This window comes from Oncorhynchus mykiss, chromosome 5 (assembly GCF_057628025.1).
Source record: "Oncorhynchus mykiss isolate SJ-2025 chromosome 5, ASM5762802v1, whole genome shotgun sequence".
NCBI lineage: Eukaryota > Metazoa > Chordata > Actinopteri > Salmoniformes > Salmonidae > Oncorhynchus > Oncorhynchus mykiss.
The window spans coordinates 50,294,134-50,315,118 of NC_143026.1; the positions used below are offsets into that span (position 1 = coordinate 50,294,134).

The following is a 20,985-nucleotide window of genomic DNA, read 5'->3' on the forward strand; positions in this document are numbered from 1 at the left end:
ACTGATCAGAGATGCAGCCAAGAGGCCCATGATCACTCTGGATGAACTGCAGAGATCTACAGCTGAGGTGGGAGACTCTGTCCATAGGACAACAATCAGTCGTATATTGCACAAATCTGGCCTTTATGGAAGAGTGGCAAGAAGAAAGCCATTTCTTAAAGATATCCATAAAAAGTGTTGTTTAAAGTTTGCCACAAGCCACCTGGGAGACACACCAAACATGTGGAAGAAGGTGCTCTGGTCAGATGAAACCAAAATTGAACTTTTTGGCAACAATGCAAAACGTTATGTTTGGCGTAAAAGCAACACAGCTGAACACACCATCCCCACTGTCAAACATGGTGGTGGCAGCATCATGGTTTGGGCCTGCTTTTCTTCAGCAGGGACAGGGAAGATGGTTAAAATTGATGGGAAGATGGATGGAGCCAAATACAGGACCATTCTGGAAGAAAACCTGATGGAGTCTGCAAAAGACCTGAGACTGGGACGGAGATTTGTCTTCCAACAAGACAATGATCCAAAACATAAAGCAAAATCTACAATGGAATGGTTCAAAAATAAACATATCCAGGTGTTAGAATGGCCAAGTCAAAGTCCAGACCTGAATCCAATTGAGAATCTGTGGAAAGAACTGAAAACTGCTGTTCACAAATGCTCTCCATCCAACCTCACTGAGCTCGAGCTGTTTTGCAAGGAGGAATGGGAAAAAGTTTCAGTCTCTCGATGTGCAAAACTGATAGAGACATACCCCAAGCGACTTACAGCTGTAATCACAGCAAAAGGTGGCGCTACAAAGTATTAACTTAAGGTGGCTGAATAATTTTGCACGCCCAATTTTTCAGTTTTTGATTTGTTAAAAAAGTTTGAAATATCCAATAAATGTCGTTCCACTTCATGATTGTGTCCTACTTGTTGTTGATTCTTCACAAAAAAATACAGTTTTATATCTTTATGTTTGAAGCCTGAAATGTGGCAAAAGGTCGCAAAGTTCAAGGGGGCCGAATACTTTCGCAAGGCACTGTATATATACATACACACAGAGAGAGAGTTGAAGTCAGAAGTTTACATGCACCTTTGCTAAATGCATTTAAACTCAGTTTCACAATTCCGAGTACAAATTCCCTGTCTTAGGTCAGTTAGGGTCACCACTTTAAGAATGTGAAATGTCAATAGTACGGAGTGATTTATTTCAGCTGTAGGTTTTTTTATTACATTCCCAGTGGGTCAGAAGTTTACATACTCAATTAATATTTGGTAGCGTTGCCTTTAAATTGTTTAATTTGGGTCAAACGTTTCGGGTAGCCTTCCACAAGCTTCCCACAATAAGTTGGGTGAATTTTGGCCCATTCCTCCTGACAGAGCTGGTGTAACTGAGTCAGGTTTGTAGGCCTCCTTGCTTGCACACGCTTTTTCAATTCTGCCTATACATTGTCTATAAGATTGAAGTCAAGACTTTGTGATGGCCACTCCAATACCTTGACTTTGTTGTCCTTAAGCCAACTTTGGAAGTATGCTTGGGGTTATTGTCCATTTGGAAGACCCATTTGCGACCAAGCTTTAACTTCCTGGCTGATTTCTTGATGTTGCTTCAATATATAAACATAGTTTTCCTACCTCATGATGCCATCTATTTTGTGAAGTGCACCAGTCCCTCCTGCAGCAAAGCACCCCCACAACATGATGCTGCCACCCCCTGTGCTTCACGGTTGGGATGGTGTTCTTTGGCTTGCAAGCCTCCCCCTTTTTCTCTAAACATAATAATGGTCATTATGGCCAAACAGTTCTATTTTTTGTTTCATCAGACCAGACTATCTTTGTCCCCATGTGCAGTTGCAAACTGTAGTCTGGCTTTTTTATGGTGGTTTTGGAGCAGTGGCTTCTTCCTTGCTGAGCTGCCTTTCAGGTTTTGTCGATATAGGTCTCATTTTACTGTGGATATAAGTTTCTACCGGTTTCCTCCAGCATCTTCACAAGGTCCTTTGCTGTTGTTTTGGGATTGATTTGCACTTTTCGCACCAAAGTACGTTCATCTCTAGGACACCGAACGTGTCTCCTTCCTGAGCAGAATGATGGCTGCGTGGTCCCATGGTGTTTGTACTTGCATACTATTGTTTGTACAGATGAACGTGGTACCTTCAGGCGTTTGGAAATTGCTCCCAAGGATGAACCAGACTTGTGGAGGTCTACAATTATTTTACTGAGGTCTTGGCTGATTTATTTTGATTTTCACATGATGTCAAGCAAAGTGGCACTGAGTTTTGAAGGTAGGCCTTGAAATACAGGTACACCTCCAATTGACTCAAATGTTGTCAATTAGCCTATCGGAAGCTTCTAAAGCCATGACATCTATTTCTGGAATTTTCCCAGTTGTTTAAAGGCACGGTCAACTTAGTGTATGTAAACTTCTGACCCACTGGATTTGTGACACCATGATTTATAAATGAAATAATCTGTCTGTAAACAATTGTTCACAAAATTACTTGTCATGCACAAAGTAGATGTCCTAACCTACTTGCAGAACTTCAGTTTGTTAACAAGACATTTGTGGAGTGGTTGAAAACAAGTTGATGACTCCATCCTAAGTGTTAATGATTCCGTCCTAGGTGTATGTAAACTTCTGACTTCAACTGCGTGTGTGTGACTCTTTATAGCCTACAGTTTACACAGTTGGTCAGCACAACTTAAATATAAATAACAGAAAACAAATTAAGTCTAATGCAGGTTATTGGTTACTTTGTACATACTAGATGCTACCAATGGATGCTAGGTTGTCAAGATGCTAAAACTTGATGCAACAGGTGTGTCCTGTTCCTTGTTAAGTTGAGGACATGTACGAGAGTGTCAACGACAGGGAGATCCACCAGGTGTTTGAGGGTCAGAACCAGATCCACCTGGAGATCAAACAGCTTCACCGTCAGCTGGCCATGATCCTCGACGAACAGAACCGCTATGTTTCTGTGGTTACAGACGAGTTATCCAAACGCCAAGTGGAGTTGGTGGGACAGGTAGGAAGTTTGATTGTACGCTCGTGCGCACAGACATTTACATTATGCACACAATTACAACTACCTACTGCTCTGACAGATGCCTTGCATCAAGGAGGGAAGGTTTCATTCATTAGTACCATTGCAGACTATACCACGAACCTCAGACGTTTACTCTGTTTTGTTCACCTCAATATAGCCATTAACTTTGCTAGACTTGAACTGAAATAGGTGCTGGTAATAATGGTGTATGCCGGTCCTGTTTATATTTAGGTGCAGGTACTCTGCAGGAAATACTTTTGTGCTAATATTCTATAAAAGGTGCAGTAACTCGAGCAGAAAATCTTGAGGTGTTGGTACTCTGCTCCAGTTAGCTCATGCCCAAGTCGAGCACAGGCCATGGACATAGTGCCTTCAGAAACTATTCACAACCCTAGACTTTTTCCACATTTTGTTACAAAGTGAAATTAAAAATGATTTTTTTGTTAACAATCTGCACAAAATACTGTAATGTAAAAGCGGAGGAAAAATTCTAGCATTTAAAAAAAAAAATGCATGAAAAATAAAACACTAATATACGTATTTTGATTATATAAGTATTGAACCCCTTGAGTCAATACATGTTAGAACCACCTTTGGCAGTGATTACACATGTGACTCTTTCTGGGTAAGTATCGAAGAGCTTTACACACCTGGATTGTACAACATTTTCCCATTTTATTATTTTAAAAATTCTTCAAGCTCTGTCAAATTAGTTGTTGATCATTGCAACCATGTTCAGGTCTTATAGATTTTCAAGGAGATTTAAGTCAAAACTAATTCAGGAACATGCACTGTATTCTTGGAAAGCAACTCCTGTACAAAGCAGACTGGACAAGGTTTTCCTCTAGGATTTTACCTGTGCTTAGGTCATGATGCATCCACTACTAAGCTTGAAAATATGGAGAGTGATACTCAGTAATGTGTTGTATTGGATGTGCCCCAAAGAAAGCACTTTGTATTCAGGAAAAGTGCAACTCATTTGCTGCATTTTTTTTGCAGTATTACTTTAATGCCTTGTTGCAAACAGTATGCATGTTTTGGGATATTTTTATTCTGTACAGGCTTCCTTTTCACTCTGTCAATTAGGTTAGTATTGTGGATATCTACAATGTTGTTGATACATCCTTGGGAGAGAACTTCCACAGCCATTAAACTCCCAACTCTTTTAAAGTCACCATGGTGACATCCCTGGGCGGTTTCCTTCCTCTCCGGCAACTGAGTTAGGAAGCACGCCTGTATCAAATCGTATTTGTCACATGCGCCGAATACATTAGGTGTAGACCCTACAGTGAAATGTTTACTTACAAGTCCTTAACCAACAATGCAGTTTTTTTTTTTTACATTAAAAAAATAAATAAAAGTAACAAATAATTAAAGAGCAGCGGTAAAATAACCGTAGCGAGACTATATAACTCTTAGGTCTGGGCTTCACAGGATAAGGTCACGGTTGGCTTGTGGGGTATCTTTCGTTTATTTGGCGTGGGCTACGGCCACGTGTAAAGTTGGGTTAATAAACCATAAATTTGTAAACTCAAGCCTCAGTCTGGACAATTGTTCCTTTATGATTTAGTCAGGTCATTACATTACATCCCGTCAGTAGAGGATGCATGTTTTTTTTTTAAATGCCTTCCTCACCATCTTAATTAAGCATGCCCCATTCAAGAAATGTAGAATCAGGAGCAGATATAGGCCTTGGTTCTCTCCAGACCTGACTTCCCTTAACCAACACAAAAACATCCTATGGCGTTCTGCATTAGCATCGAACAGCCCCCGTGATATGCAACTTTTCAGGGAAGATAGAAACCAATATACACAGGCAGTTAGAAAAGCCAAGGCTAGCTTTTTCAAGCAGAAATGTGCTTCCTGCAACACAAACTCAAAGTTCTGGGACACTGTAAAGGCCATGGAGAATAAGAACACCACCTCCCACTGCACTGAAGATAGGAAACCCTGTCACCACCGATAAATCCACTATAATTGAGAATTTCAATAAGCATTTTTCTACAGCTGGCCATGCTTTCCACCTGGCTACCCCTACCCCGGTCAACAGCACTGCACCCCCCACAGCAGCTTGCCCAAGTTTTCCCCATTTCTCCTTCTCCCAAATCCACTCCGCTGATGTTCTGAAAGAGCTGCAAAATCTGGACCCCTACAAATCAGCCGGGCTAGACAATCTGGACCCTTTCTTTCTAAAATGATCTGCCGAAATTGTTTCCACCCCTATTACTAGCCTGTACAACCTCTCCTTCATGTCGTCTGAGATTCCCAAAGATTGGAAAGCAGCTGCGGTCATCCCCCTCTTCAAACGGGGGGGTCACTCTGGGGGACACTCATGAACCAAACTGCTATAGACCGAAATCTATCCAACCCTGCCTTTCTAATGTCTTTGAAAGCCAAGTCAACAAACGGATTACCGACCATTTCGAATCCCACCATACCTTCTATGCAATCTGGTTTCAGAGCTGGTCATGGGTGCACCTCAGCTACGCTCAAGGTCCTAAACGATATCTTAAACGCCATCGATAAGAAACAATACTGTGCAGCCATATTCATTGACCTAGCCAAGGCTTTTGACCCTGTCAATCACCACATCCTCATCGGCAGACTCAATAGCCTTGGTTTCTCAAATGATTGCCTCGCCTGGTTCACCAACTACTTCTCTGATAGAGTTCAGTGTGTCAAATCGGAGGGTCTGTTGTCCGGGCCTCTGGCAGTCTCTATGGGGGTGCCACAGGGTTTAATTCTGGGACCGATTCTCTTCTCTGTATACATCAATGATGTCTCTCTTGCTGCTGGTGAGTCTCTGATCCACCTCTACGCAGATGACACCATTCTGTATACTTCTGGCCCTTCTTTGGACACTGTGTTAACAACCCTCCAGGCGAGCTTCAATGCCATACAACTCTCCATCCGTGGCCTCCAATTGCTCTGAAATTTAAAAAAAAAAAAAAATGCACGCTCTTCAACCGATCGCTGCCTGCACCTGCCCGCCTGTCCAACATCACTACTCTGGACGGCTCTGACTTAGAATATGTGGACAACTACAAATACCTAGGTGTCTGGTTAAACTGTAAACTCTCCTTCCAGACTCACATCAAACATCTCCAATCCAAATTTAAATCTAGAATCAGCTTCCTATTTCGCAACAAAGCATCCTTCACTCATGCTGTCAAATCTACCCTTGTAAAACTGACCATCCTACCAATCCTCGACTTCGGCGATGTCATTTACAAAATAGCCTCCAATACCCTACTCAACAAATTGGATGCAGTCTATCAGAGTGCCATCAGTTTTGTCACCATAGCCCCATATACTACCCACTGTGACCTGTACACTCTCGTTGGCTGGCCCTTGCTTAATACTCGTCGCCAAATCCACTGGCTCCATGTCATCTACAAGACCCTGCTAGGTAAAGTCCCCCCTTATCTCAGCTCGCTGGTCACCATAGCAGCACCCACCTGTAGCACGCACTCCAGCGGATATATCTCTCTGGTCACCCCCGAAACCCATTCTTCCTTTGGCCACCTCTCCTTCCACTTCTCTGCTGCCAATGACTGCAACAAACTACAAAAATCTCTGAAACTGGAAACGCTTATCTCCCTCACTAGCTTTAAGCACCAGCTGTCAGAGCAGCTCACAGATTACTGCACCTGTACATATCCCATCTATAATTTAGCCCAAACAACTACCTGTCTCCCTACTGTGTTTATTTGTTTATTTATTTTGCTCCTTTGCACCCCATTTTTTCTCTCTACTTTGCACATTCTTCCACTGCAAATCAACCATTCCAATGTTTTACTTGCTATATTGTATTTACTTCGCCACCATGGCCTTTTTTTACCTTTACCTCCCTTATCTCACCTCACTTGCTCACATTGTATATAGACTTATTTTTTCTACTGTATTATTGACTGTATGTTTGTTTTACTCCATGTGTAACTCTGTGTCGTTGTATCTGTCGAACTGCTTTGCTTTATCTTTGCCAGGTCGCAATTGTTAATGAGAACTTGTTCTCAACTTGCCTACCTGGTTAAATAAAGGTGAAATAAAAAATATACATGAGGTACAGAGTCGGTGTGCAGGGGCACTAGTTAGTCCAGGTAATTGAGGTAATATGTACATGTAGAGTTATTAAAGTGACTGCATAGATAACAGAGTAGCAGCAGTATAAAAGGGAGGGGGAGTGGGCAATGCAAATAATCTGGGTAGCCATTTGAAGAGGAGTCTTATGGCTTGGGGGTAGAAGCTGTTTAGAAGCCTCTTGGACCTAGACTTTGTAGTGACTGGGTGTATTGATACGCCATCCAAAGTGTGATTAACTTCTTCACTATGCCCAAAGGGAAATATTTTTACAAGTCTACCAGCAGGTACCCTTCTTTCCAAGGCATTGGAAAACCTCCCTGTTAGTGGTTGAATCTGTGTTTTGAAATTCACTGCTCGACTGAGGGACCATACAAATATCTGTATGTGTGGGGTAGAGAGATGAGGTGGTCATTCAAAAATAATTTATATAACTATTATTGCACACAGTGAGCAAATGCAATTTATTTATCCCACCTGGCCAACATCCTGTGAAACTGCAGAGCGTGAAATTCAAACTACAGAATTATAAATATTTAACTTTCATAAAATCACAAGTGTAATACATCAAAATAAATCTTAACTTGTTAATCCAGCCGCTGTGTCAGATTTCAAAAAGGCTTTACGGCGAAAGCACACCATGCGATTATCTGAGGACAGCGCCCCGCATACAAAAGCATAAAACATATTTCAACCAGGCAGGTGCCTGAAAGTCAGAAATAGCGATATAATAAATGCCTTACATTTGATCATCTGTTGGCACTAAAAGGTCCCAGAACATCATAAATGGTCCTTTTGTTCGATAATGTCCTTCATAGCCATAAAAACTCAGTTTAGCTGGCGTGCTTCAGGCAGTAATTAACCCAGTTTCCCTCCATTATTAATGCATATAAAATTATTCCCAAACGTTACTAATAAACTTTTCCAAACAAGTCAAACAACATTTATAATCAAACCTTAGGTACCCTAATACTTAAATTGTATTGTTTATTTAAGACTGAGAATCATTTGTCTTTACCGATGAAAAATACAAAAGAACCCTCTCTCTTTCACGTGCTTGGAAACACTACAGCCAAAATGGGAGCCACCTAGAAAACCTAACATTTCTGGCTCATTTTTCCAAAAACCAGCATGAAACTCTTTCTAAAGACTTGACAACTAGTGGAAGCCCTAGGAACTGCAATCTGGGAGGATTTCACCTTATAATAAAAGTGACAGCCATTGCTGTGGTAGGCTGTTTTTTGGAGGGAACGGTTTGTCCTCGGGGTTTCGCCTGCCATATCAGTTCTGTTATACTCTCAGACATACTTTTAACAGTTTAGAAACTTTAGTGTTTTCATTCCAAATCTACCAATTATATGCATATCCTAGCTTCTGGGCCTGAGTAACAGGCAGTTTACTTTGGGCACGCTTTTCATCCGGACGTGAAAATACTGCCCCCTACCCAAGAGAGGTTAAGCACATTTTTACTCCTGAACTTATTTAGGCTTAGGGTCGAAATAGGGTTGTTTTACACATGTTCTACTGCAGCGCCGTCTTGTATCGGTCTTTGTCTTTGGTCTTTTCCTGTGTAAATAGCCAGTCTTTTTCGCAATCTCATTTTAGCCCACCAAACTACCTCATCCCCATATTATTTTTGCTCCTTTGCACCCCAAGCATCTCTACTTGCACGTTCATCTTCTGCACATCTATCACTCCAGTGTTTAGTTGCTAAATTGTAATTATTTTGCCACTATAGCATATTTATTGCCTTACCTCCCTAATCTTACAACATTTGCACACACAGTATTTATACTTTTCTATTTGTATTATCCCAAATGTAATTCGGTTTTTGTTGCACTGCTTTGCTTTATCTTGGCCAGGTCGCAGTTGTAAATGAGAACTTGTTCTCAACTGGCATACCTGGTTAAATAAAGGTGAAATAACATGTTTCCTGAACTTTTTTGCCATGGGTTTTGGTAAGAAGCTAACGAGGTTCAGACTACATAATCTCATTTTCAATCATATTCTGCTTCCACATTTTAGCATTTCCTTTTTTATTCATTTGTAAAAACATAATTATACTTTGACATTATGGGGTGGTGGGTGTGTTTTTGTCACTGGCCTACACAACTCGATTTAGTTAATTGATACGTTTTAATACATTTTAAAACAAAATGTGAAAAGTCAAGGGGTATGAATACTTTCTGAAGGCACTGTATGTATGCCAGTTTTATTACTAAAAAGGAAAGATGCCTTTACTCAAACATCTTTCAGTAATCTATCCTTAGGTATAAAACATTTATTAATTTAATTGTTTATCGTCTTTAGGCTCCTAGTCAAGAAATGGGTGCAGTGGTCGCAACACAACAGGAGATACTGAGAAACCTGAACGAGTTGAGGTAAGTGCAGTAGCATAGACCATTGTTTTGTTTTGTTTTGTTTGTCTGTATTTGTTTATCACCTTCAATGCTGCAGAAATGTTTTGGTACCTTTCCCCAGATCTGTGCCTCGACACAATCCTGTCTCGGAACTCTAGGACAATTCCTTTGACCTCGTTGCTTAGTTTTTGCTCTGTAGTGCACTGTCAAATGTGGGACCTTATATAGACTGGTGTGTGCCTCTCCAAATCATTTCCAATCCATTCAATTTACCACAGACTCCAATCAAGTTGTATAAACAACAAGGATCATCAATGGAAACAGGATGCGGCTGAGCTCAATTTCGAGTCTTATAACAATGGGTCTGAATACTTACTGAATACTTATGTAAATAAAATAAATTAAGTGAGCCATCTGGCTACACAAACTTGGTGTTGATGGGGAGTGCGAAGAAACAGACAACCAGTAGTCGTTGAGAGGGGAGCTGCGCAGCACAGTGGAGAAAGTGAGAAAGATTGCGAGTCACTTTCGCAAGTCAGGGGTACGTGATGACAAGCTACAGGGGTAGGCTATGTAAAGGAAGAGTTTGGTAAATAACTCCAGATGAAATTGGACTGCAGTACACTGGAATGTCTGGCAGATATGGTAGATGTTGTGTGTAGCACAATGCTGTTTGCATTGGCATGGCAGAAGAATCCATCACTTGCAGCCATTTCTGCTTGAATTTCTTGTCAGCTTCAGGTAAGACTGCATAGTTCTAAGACGTTTTGCTAGTAAAACCCCCGTGCTCTTGCTGAAGCCCCTTCTCTGTACTTACCTCCCAAGTGTTTGGAGTGTAGGCCAGCCTGCATGTTGGATCAATCAACTTGTCAAACCGCCTGTAGGCTAAATTGTATTTTACGCTTGCAGATTTAGCGTTCTGCCTTGTGGCATTACTTTTAGTGAAGCTCTACTACACAGTCAACATTTTTTGAATTACTAAAAGTAGGTAGGCCTACTTAACCGTTAGCTCAAAAGCTGGTGCCAATTTTATTCCCATAGACCTACTAACTGCATTTCAAGGTCATGTGTACAGTTTCAGCACAAACAATAAAGTAAATATGTTGTAATAGTCCAACAGTGCGCACACTCAGCCACTCTGAGCGTTGGATCGTTGATCATGCAGGTAGTTAGAGTAGAGAAGGCCATGCGAAAGCAGATTTAGACATTGCATATAAGTTAAGTTCCATTTCATGTCATATAAATACATTTACTGGTTTCTCAGTTATTATCCCGGGAAACCAGAGTTGGTTTGGCCAGACAATCTCAGTAATCCGGTTCCCACTTTAAACCCTAGTATTCACCCCCCTGAGTAAATGCATGTTAACACCTTTGGCAGCATTTATAGCTGTGAGTCTTTTTCTGTAAATCTAAGAGCTTTGAACACCTGGATTGTGCAATATTTGCCTATTATTCTTTAAAAAATGATTTGAGCTTTATCAAGTTGGTGGTTGATCATTGCTAGACAGCCATTTTCAAGTCTTGCCATAGATTTTCAAGCAGATTTAAGTCTGAATAAACTATATCTAGACCATTTATGAACATTCAATTTTGTCTTGATAAGCAGTGTAGATTTGGCCTTGTGTTTTAGGTTATTGTCCTGCTGAAAGGTGAATTCATCTCCCACTGTCTGTTGAAAAGCTGAATCAGGTTTTCAGTTTAAACTCTATACAGTCCTTGCTGATGACGAGCATACCCATATGATGCAGCCACCACCATGCTTGAAAATAAGAAGTGGTACTCGGCCATGTGTTGTTGGATTTGCCCCAAACATAACACTTTGTATTCAGGACAAAAAGTACATTTCTTTGTCACATTTTGTGCAGTGCTCCTTTATTGTTGTTGCAAACAGGATGAATGTTTTTGAATGTTTTATTCTGTAAAGGTTTCCTTTTTTACTCATTTAGGTTAGTATTGTTGAGTAACTACCATGTTGTTGATCCATGCATAGTTTTCTCATATCACAGTCATTAAATGTTGTAGCTGTGTTTTAAATTCACTGTTGTCCTCATGGTGAAATCACTGAGTGGTTCCCTTCCTCGGTCAGTTGACAATCTTTGTAGTGACTGAGTGTGTTGGTACACCATCCAAAGCCTAATTAATAACTTTAACATGCTCAAACAGATATTCATTGTCTGCTTTTAATTATTTTCAACCATCTACCAATCGGTACCCTTCTTGTCAAAGCATTGGGAAACCTCTTTTATTTTATTTTAGTCTGTGCTAGATATTCACTATTTGACTGAGGGACCTTACAATTATCTGAATGTGTTTGGTACAATCATACAGTAGTCATTCAAAAATCATGTTAACCACTAATATTGCACACATTGAGTCCATACAATTTATGTGATCTGCTAAGCAAAGTTCTACTCATGAACTTATTTAGGCTTCCCATAAAAGGGTTTGAATATGTATTGACTAAATATTTTTGATTCATTAAACCCCCCCCCCCCCCCCCCCCCAAAAGAAAAAAACAGAACGTTTTTACTTTGACATTATGGGGTATTTTGTGGAGGTCAGTGAACACTTAGCTCCATACTCTACATTTGGGAGTGTTACTGCTTACTTGAAACTGTCCCTATTCTTTAGCTACCTCTGTTATTTGACAAGATCATGTTTCTGATTAAATTACATTTGTTATGTATTACTAGCAGGAGGGGTACGTCCTTTCCTTTTAATATTGTCTAGAAGCAATTTAAGATGATTACAAAGCCAAAAATACTGTCAAATGAAAGCAATTGGAAGGCTATAAGTATCAAGCTCTCGAGGGAACTGCGACATCAAGAAAGCAATCAGAAGGAGCCCGTGTTTTGTATCTGTGTATGAAGGATGTATTTTAAAGACTGATGTCTAATACTTTGAGGACAAATGGTGCTAAAATGTGGCCTTTTCTTGCAGCCATCCCAGGGCCACATGGCACAGAGCACACAGAGCTGATGGACAGTCATACAGTATAAGACGTTTGTATAAACAAAATCTAATTTGTTTCTCAAATTACAAAAAATCTCCCTTGAAAGTAAGTGAACATTTTATTAAACCATGCATATAATCTTTATCTCATCCAAGTGACCAATTTATGAAAAAGCCCTTCTCAGATCAGAGAACATAATTTAACAGAGACTACAGTAAAATAAAGACATATCTTAATTATTGTCTATAGAAAGGGGTCACGAATTTAAAGAGGTCATAATCTACCTGAATATAATCTAATACAGCTCAATCACCTGTTACTGCATTATAGATTATAGGCCAGATGTGCATCTATACTATATTTGTAAACATTTATGTAAATCAAATTATGCTACAGAAACTATCATGAGTCTTTACAAGTATTTTCACATCCGGATGAAAAGCATGCCCAAAGTAAACTGTCTGCTACTCAGGCCCAGAAGCTAGGATATGCATGTAAATAGTAGATTTGGATAGAAAACACTCTGAAGTTTCTACAACTGTTAGAATAATGTCTGTGAGTATAACATAACTGATTTGGCAGGCGAAACCCAGAGCACAATCCATCCAGGGGAAAAAAATAGAGGTCACTGTTTTCCAGTGGTTTTCTATGGGAGACCTGATTTATTAGGGCCCATATTGCAGTTCCTATGGCTTCCACTAGATGTCAAGTCTTTAGAAATTGTTTGATGTTTTTCTTTTGAGAAAAGCCTCTGAAGGGCTTTAGTTGCGCGTGAACTGGAGCGCACTTTACTGTTTCTAATACCGGATAAAAACGTGTTCTGTCTTTATATTTGATTGTTTATTTACATTTTAGGATACCGGAGGTTGGATTAGGAACGTTGTTTGAAATGTTTGGACCAAGTTTACAGGTGATTTATTAGATACTTTGTAGTCATTTTGGAACCGGTGTATTTCTGAATCAAACGCCCCAAATAAATGGACATTTTGGGGAATATAAAGAAGTAATTTATCGAACAAACAACCATTCATTGTGTCATTGAGACATTTAAGATTGCAAAAAGAAGACCTTCAAAAGTAAGGCATTTATAATATGGCTATTTCTGACTTTTGTGTCGCACCTGCCTGGTTGAAATATGTTTTTCATGTGTTTGTATGCGGGGCTCTGTCCTCCGATAATTGCATGTTTTGCTTTCGCCGTAAAGCCTTTTTGAAATCTGACAGCGGCTGGATTAACAAGAAGCTAAGATTTATTTTGATGTATTACGCTTGTATTTTTGAAGGTTGCATATTGATATTTTTGTAGTTTGAATTTGGCGCGCTACAATTTCACTGGATGTTGTCAAATCAATCTCGTTATCGGGATTCGCGCCTAAGAGATACATAAGAGGTTATAGGCCAGATGTGCATCTATACTGTATTTGTAAACATTTATTATGTCAATCAAATTATGCTACAGAAACTATCACGATGAGCCCATACATTGATCAGTAATAATCCTATATCCCCTGATTCAATCAAGCAATTATTGTCACATTTATGTATTACTACATTATAGTTAATAAGCCAGATATAGTTTTGCCTAAAATAAATATATCTGGACACCCCTTAAAAATATGTGGATCCAGCTATTTCTTCCCTGCTAGACCTGCCCCGGTCAACTAAGGGCTATTATTGTGAAGTGGTACTGTCTAGGAGCCACAACGGCTCAGCCACGAAGTGGTAGGCCAAACAAGCTCATAGAACAGGACCGCTGAGTTCCGAAGTGTGTAGGGTAAAACAATCGTTTTCTCAGTATGGAACATTTTGATTGACCTCGACAAGTCTGGTTCATCCTTGGGAGCAATTTCCAAACGCCTGAAGGTCCCACGTTCATCTGTACAAACACCATGGGACCACGCAGCCGTCATTCCGCTCAGGAAGGAGACACGTTCCGTCTCCTAGAGATGAACGTACTTTGGTGCGAGAAGTGCAAATCAATCCAAGAACAACAGCAAAGGACCTTGTGAAGACGCTGGAGGAAATGGGTACAAAAGTATCTATATCCACAGTATAACGAGTCATATATCAACATAACCTGAAAGGCCGCTCAGCAAGGAAGAAGCCACTGCTCCAAAACCACCATTAAAAAAGCCAGACTATGGTTTGCAACTGCACATGGGGACAAAGATTGTACTTTTTGGAGAAATGTTTTCTGGTCTGATGAAACAAAAATAGAACTGTTTGGCCATAATGACCATTGTTATGTTAGGAGGAAAAGGGGGAGGCTTGCAAGCCCAAGAACAAATTCCCAACCGTGAAGCATGGGGGTTGCAGCTTCATGTTGTGGGAGTGCTTTGCTGCAGGAGGGACTGGTGCACTTCAAAATAGATGGTATCAATGGAAGGAAAATTATGTGGATGTATTGAAGCAACATCAAGACATCAGTCAGGAGGTTAAAGCTTGGTTGAAAATGGGTCTTCCAAATGAAGAATGACCCCAAGTATACTTCCAAAGTTGTGGCAAAATGGCTTAAGGACAAATTCAAGGTATTGGAGTGGCCATCACAAAGCCCTAACCTCAATCCTATTGAAAATGTGTGAGCAGAACTCAAAAAGCTTGTGCGAGCAAGGAGGCCTACAAACCTAACTCAGTTACACGAGCTCTGTCAGGAGGACTGGGCCAAAATTCACCCAATTTATTGTGAAAGGCTACCCGGAAAGTTTGACCCAAGTTAAACAATTTACATGCAATGCTATCAAATACTAATTGGGTGTATGTAAACTTCTGACCCACTGGGAATGTGATGAAAGAAATTAAATTGGAAATCATTCTCTGTACTATTTATTCTGATGATTCACATTCTTAAAATAAAGTGGTGATCCTAACTGACCTAAGACAGGGATTTTTTACTAGGATTAAATGTCAGTAATTGTGAAACTGAGTTTAAATGTATTTGGCTAAGGTGTATGTAAACTTCCGACTTCAACTGTACCTACATGCATACACTACCGTTCACAATTTTGGTGTCCTTGTTTTTGACACTGTCCATTTTAAATAACATCAAATTGATTGGATATACAGTGTAGACATTGTTAATGTTGTTAATTACTATTGTAGCTGTATTTCAATGGACAAAAAATTGCTTTTCTTTCAAAAATGAGGACATTTTCTAAGTGACCCCAAACTTTTGAACCATTAATATGGAGTTGGTCCCCCCTTTTCTGCTATAACAGCCTCCACTCTTCTGGGAAGGCTTTCCACTACATGTTGGAACATTGCTGTTGGGTCTTGCTTCCATTCAGCCGCAAGCATTAGTGAGGTCAGGCACTGTCAATGTTTGTTCCATAGAGATTACATGGCTGTGTGCTCGGTTTTATACACCTGTCAGCAACAGGTGTGGCTGAAATAGCCGAATCCACTAATTTGAAGGGGTGTCTCCATACTTTTGTGTGTTTGACATATGTATCTAAAAGCATAATTAAGATTTTATTTTTTTATAATTTTTTTAAGTTGGCATATGACATTTTTCTTACTCAGGCCTCATTTTTATACTCCATAATGTTTAATCTGTAGGTGCTACAAAGCAGCAATTATTGTCATGACGCTTTACCGCTTGTACTGTAATGAGTATTTTGATTTCAAGAGAAACATTTTTTACTTTTGAATAATGACAAATCAACATGAATATTTGAAAAAACACAATTTTGGATGTGGTAAATTGTTCTGTACAGTCGTGGCAAAAAGTTGTGAGAATGACACAAATATACATTTTCAAAGTCTGCTCCCTCAGTTTGTATGATGGCAATTTGCATATACTCCAGAATGTTATGTAGAGTGATCAGATGAATTGCAATTAATTGCAAAGTCCCTCTGCCATGCAAATGAACTGAATCTCCAAAAAACATTTCTACTCATTTCAGCCCTGCTACAAAAGGACCAGCTGACATCATGATTCTCTAGTTAACACAAGTGTGAGTGTTGACGAGGACAAGGCTGGAGATCACTCTGCCATGCTGATATGAGTTCGAATAACAGACTGGAAGCTTCAAAAGGAGCGTGGTGCTTTGAATCATTGTTCTTCCTATGTCAATCATGGTTACCTGCAAGGAAACGCATGCCATCATCATTGCTTTGCACAAAAAGGGCTTCACAGGCAAGGATTTTGCTGCCAGAAAGATTGCACTTAAATCAACCATTTATCGGATCATCAAGAACTTCAAGAGCAGTTCAATTGTTGTGATGAAGGCTTCAGGGCGCCCAAGAAAGTCCACCAAGCGCCAGGGCAGTCTCCTAAAGTTGATTTCAGCTGTGGGATCGGGGAACCACCAGTACAGAGCCTGCTCGGGAATGGGAGCAGGCAGGTGTGAGTGCATCTGCACGCACAGTGAGGCGAAGACCTTTGGAGGATGGCCTGGTGTCAAGAAGGGCAGCAAAGAAGCCACTTCACTCCAGGAAAAACATCAAGGACAGACTGATATTCTGCAGAAGGGACAAAGATTGGACTGCTGAGGACTGGGGTAAAGTCACTTCCTCTGAATCCCCTTTCCGGTGGTTTGGGGCGTCCGGAGAAGATAAGGTGAGCGCTACCATCACTCCTGTGTCATGCCAACAGTAAAGCATCCTGAGACCAGTCATGTGTGGAGTTGCTTCTCAGCCAAGGGAGTGGGCTCACTCACAATTTTCCCTAAGAACACAGCCATGAATAAAGAATAGTACCAACACATCCTCGGAGAGAAACTTCTTCCAACCATCCAGGAACAGTTTGGTGATGAACAATGCCTTTCCCAGCATGACGGAAATTACAAAAGTGATAACTAAGTGGCTCGGGGAACAAAACATCCATATTTTTGGTCCATGGCCAGGAAACTCCCCAGAGTATTGCAGAGGTCTTGAAAAAGAAGGGTCAACACTGCAAATATTGAGTCTTTGCATCAACTTCATGTAATTGTCAATAAAAGCCTTTGACACTTATGGCATACTTGTAATTTTACTTCAGTATTCCATATTAACATCTGACAATTATCTAAAGACACTGAGGCAGCAGACTTTGAAAATTAATATTTGTCATTCTCAAAATTTTGGCCACGACTATACTGTTAACATAATATACTGTACAAGCATATAAAAGTTCCAGAGTGGAATCTGTTAGTTTAAGAATTATGATCCAATTTGAATTCAAAATGCTCGATCTGCTGGTGATTTGCAGGATGTGCAAATGATACAAGTAAAATGAGGGCTGTAGTTTGTTACATTTGCCTTCTATGCCAATTTCTCTGTATAAAATGGTCCTTAACTTTAAACTAGCAGAGATCCCACTCTCGAACTGTGACATGCCCATAGACTATATTATGTTCAACAATATATGGAAGCATTTGCCTAATCAATTTTTTTTAATATATATACAGTCGTGGCCAAAAGTTTTGAATGACGCACATTCATTTTCACAGTTTGCTGCTTCAGTGTCTTTGGGTATTTTTCTCAGATGTTACAATTCTTCAAAAGGACTATTCTATATATTCAATTTTGTGAATCTCCCGAATCAGTCTTTTTTTTTTGTCCTGGTTTTGAATGGAATCACTCCATGGGATTAATTTAGCAATCATGTCCTTTTTTATTGGATGATTAGATTTTGTTTCAACTTTAAGGATAAATTGCCTTTTGTTAGCTAAATAGAAGATCCAAAAGATGAATTTGGACAATTCACTGTAATATTAAGATTATAAATTGTTCATTTACAGTACATTTGCAGTAATTTCTTATCTCTGGAGAGGACTTTTGGCTGGACTTAATAAAACAAACTGCAGGAAGCCCACACTATCATTTAAAGTAGTTTCCGGGTTGCCTGTTGTGACACCGATTTGTGCCACTGCCTTCAGAGCTCATATCCCAGTATTGGCGATGGTTAGAATCCAGACCTCTTGCCCTTCTATCTCTCCTACCAACTTTCCTGTCACCCTCTCGCTGTCCAAAATAGTTTGTTAAATCTGTACAGATGTCTCATTTGTGAGTGAGCAAGGATGTATGAAAGAGTTCTGTGTGTGCTGTACAATAATCGGGAATGTGTGTTATCTGTGTTGGCTCAGCGTCTCTGCCTCATCTTCCTATTTTTAATCCAGATAAGTGGTCTGGGCATTGTTCACAGACAACGGTCCAATATCTTTAGTGTCATCATGGTTAAACCTGCCTTTATGTCTGGGTCACACATTAACGTCTTCACACACTATCATAATGTAGGGAAAAGCCAAACATTTCTTACCTTATTGGAAAGATTGAATAATTTCCAAGCTTTCATTTAATCATTCTTTTTACTCCAAATTCACATGTTTCATTTGGGATAATTTACATATACAAAGATATTAAAATATTCAATGACCTTCATTCTATATCAAACTGAAATCCTATTGATTCCATTTCTGGTTTAATGTTGTTAGATCTTGTTAATGTTGTCAGATCTTATTTACCATGGGCTATGGATTTCTTCGCTACCCTTTCTGGTGCGCTGTTGTGAGATGAGATGTAGAAAATGGCTAAATCTTTTTTTTGTTCTATTCTATGCATTCTTCTACTGCAGCATCAGCTGTGTTCAACAGATATACGTGACACTGTTTTTTTTCTCCTCAGAAACTCTTTCCATGAGTCTCTGAAGCAGATCGGCGCCACTCAGCACCAAGCCAACCCAGTGAGCATGGGGACATATAAGACGGTGCAACACTTCAGCGAAATCCAGGAACATCTACACGTGGTCAAGAGGAACATCGAACACCTTATCACACGCAATGGGGTCTGTTAATAACTTATCTTACAGTAAACCGCTGTAAAAACCACATCAAGTCTCAACAAATGAATTTGGAAAGAGCATTGGATTTGTGTTTTTACTCTTTGTTTTGTAATGCATGTAGAGCCCCAGTGAAAATCAGGGAGAGAAATGCCCTGACTCTCCTAAAATGCCTTCCTGTCTGGGTACTATTCACTTCTTGGTCTTTGTGGTCATCCAATCAGTCCTGTTCTTCAGCTACATCGTGTACAAGTAAGAATGAGATCTTGTTTTCACTTTATTAGCTTTGGTAATTCAAAATTGTAGTTACATTTTTGTTTCTCACAATTCAATCTCTATTTTCTTGTTTCTTCTCCTGCCTACAGGAGTCAACAAGAAGCAGCAGCAAAGAAATTCTTTTGAGGAAACATTATCATCGATATCATGATATGTAAATGAGGGACTGTTAATTTTGCTGTTTTATGTTTTTGAATTTGTAAATTATTGTACTCAAATGAGATTTTGTTTGAGAAGTTTCTTTTTTTTTTATTTGATCTGATATTTTTAATGTGGTATGTGAATGAATGAGCGAGTGGGAAATGTTAAGATTCCAAATATGGCAAAATACTGTACAGAATATATTACAAGTCATTGGATGATATTAGATTTTTTTATTTATTTTTGACAAGTGCCCACCCCCAGAAGACAGACAAACCACTGTCTGCCAATTCACATAGTTTGGAAAACTGTGAATTTAATAAATGCGCAATTTTGTATTAATGCTGCTATGTTGAATTAAACCCAGTGGGTGTCTTCTTGAGTGGTTGTAACATGCCAAAAGACTGACTTTGTCTTTCTTCTCGAGCAATTTACATAAGCTGCAAAATGCCAGTTTATTTTTTGTTTTTCTCTTTCTTGTTCCTGAATGTTATCTTGTTTACATATTGGTGCTCTTCTATTAAAAAGTAGCCGAATAGTACAATTTTTACCTGAAAGTTTAGTATTGGTAGCATGATCAGAGATCTGTTTTGGTTGTCTTTTCACTCGCGAAATGTGACATTGTGTTTGTGCCATCTTGCACCTTGTAACTCATCTGGGACCAGGCTATCATCCTGGCTTTTTTGATCAGGAACTCTTTGAGACATTAGCTAAATGCTTGACTTAGTGCTTAGTCTGGTCAAGGATTGGTCTGAGAAAGTGACTACAGTGTGAGGCACGGTAGGCTGGTGTCCAGCTATAATATTCTGACAGGACAGAAAACATGCTGGACACATGCTCAACCTTAGTGATAAGAGAACAACACGTGTATGTCGCCTAGATATTGGAGTAGTATCTACAGTATCTACTATCTATTAGTATCTACAACTAATAATGTGATTTAAACCTGTATTTAAATACTTTTGGCTTTGAATCCAACACATTAACACCTAACATTTCTGGTGTCTAGTACATCCTTGAAACTTTTTTTTAACCTTTATCCATGAAGTCCAATTGATGTCAGAATACAATGCATGTCTTTTACAAGGGAGACTTGGAAATGTCACTGATTTTCGCTTGGATCTGAGACCAGGGGTTTTTCACGAAGCAGGGTCCATGATTCCACTCGCTAACTTATTCAAAAAAATGTGACTTTAAATTGACATGGTATAATTGACTCGACAACCAATATCTCTAATTACTGTTGTAATGCACTCCTGAAAGCAAATATCGTCCTTCAGCTGTAACAATACCACTTGGCAATGTATCAACATAGATTGGATAGTGATGTCCCTTTATGTAAATAATTGGCAACATTGTATTTGAGTCAACACTGATCGGTAGGCATACAGAT

At 39.5% G+C, this 20,985-nt stretch overlaps 1 protein-coding gene across 6 annotated transcripts in view; it reads left to right on the forward strand.

The window, feature by feature from the left end:
- LOC110523995 (protein ERGIC-53) overlaps positions 1-19,994 on the forward strand; it is a 37,550-nt gene extending 17,556 nt beyond the window's left edge. For 2 of the 6 annotated variants that reach the window (XM_036977753.2, XM_090235104.1), the window contains 5 exons: positions 2,821-3,005; positions 9,417-9,487; positions 19,022-19,181; positions 19,300-19,427; positions 19,541-19,994. In XM_036977753.2, coding sequence (XP_036833648.1) covers positions 2,821-3,005; positions 9,417-9,487; positions 19,022-19,181; positions 19,300-19,427; positions 19,541-19,577 — 581 coding nt within the window. In that variant the 3' untranslated portion in view covers positions 19,578-19,994. Of the gene's footprint in view, positions 1-2,798; positions 3,006-9,416; positions 9,488-9,587; positions 11,505-12,406; positions 13,330-19,021; positions 19,182-19,299; positions 19,428-19,540 lie in introns of those variants that run through there. The other 4 variants (XR_016496107.1, XR_016496106.1, XR_016496105.1 and 1 more) reach the window with 4 other exon arrangements.
- The last annotated feature ends 991 nt before the right edge of the window (positions 19,995-20,985 follow it).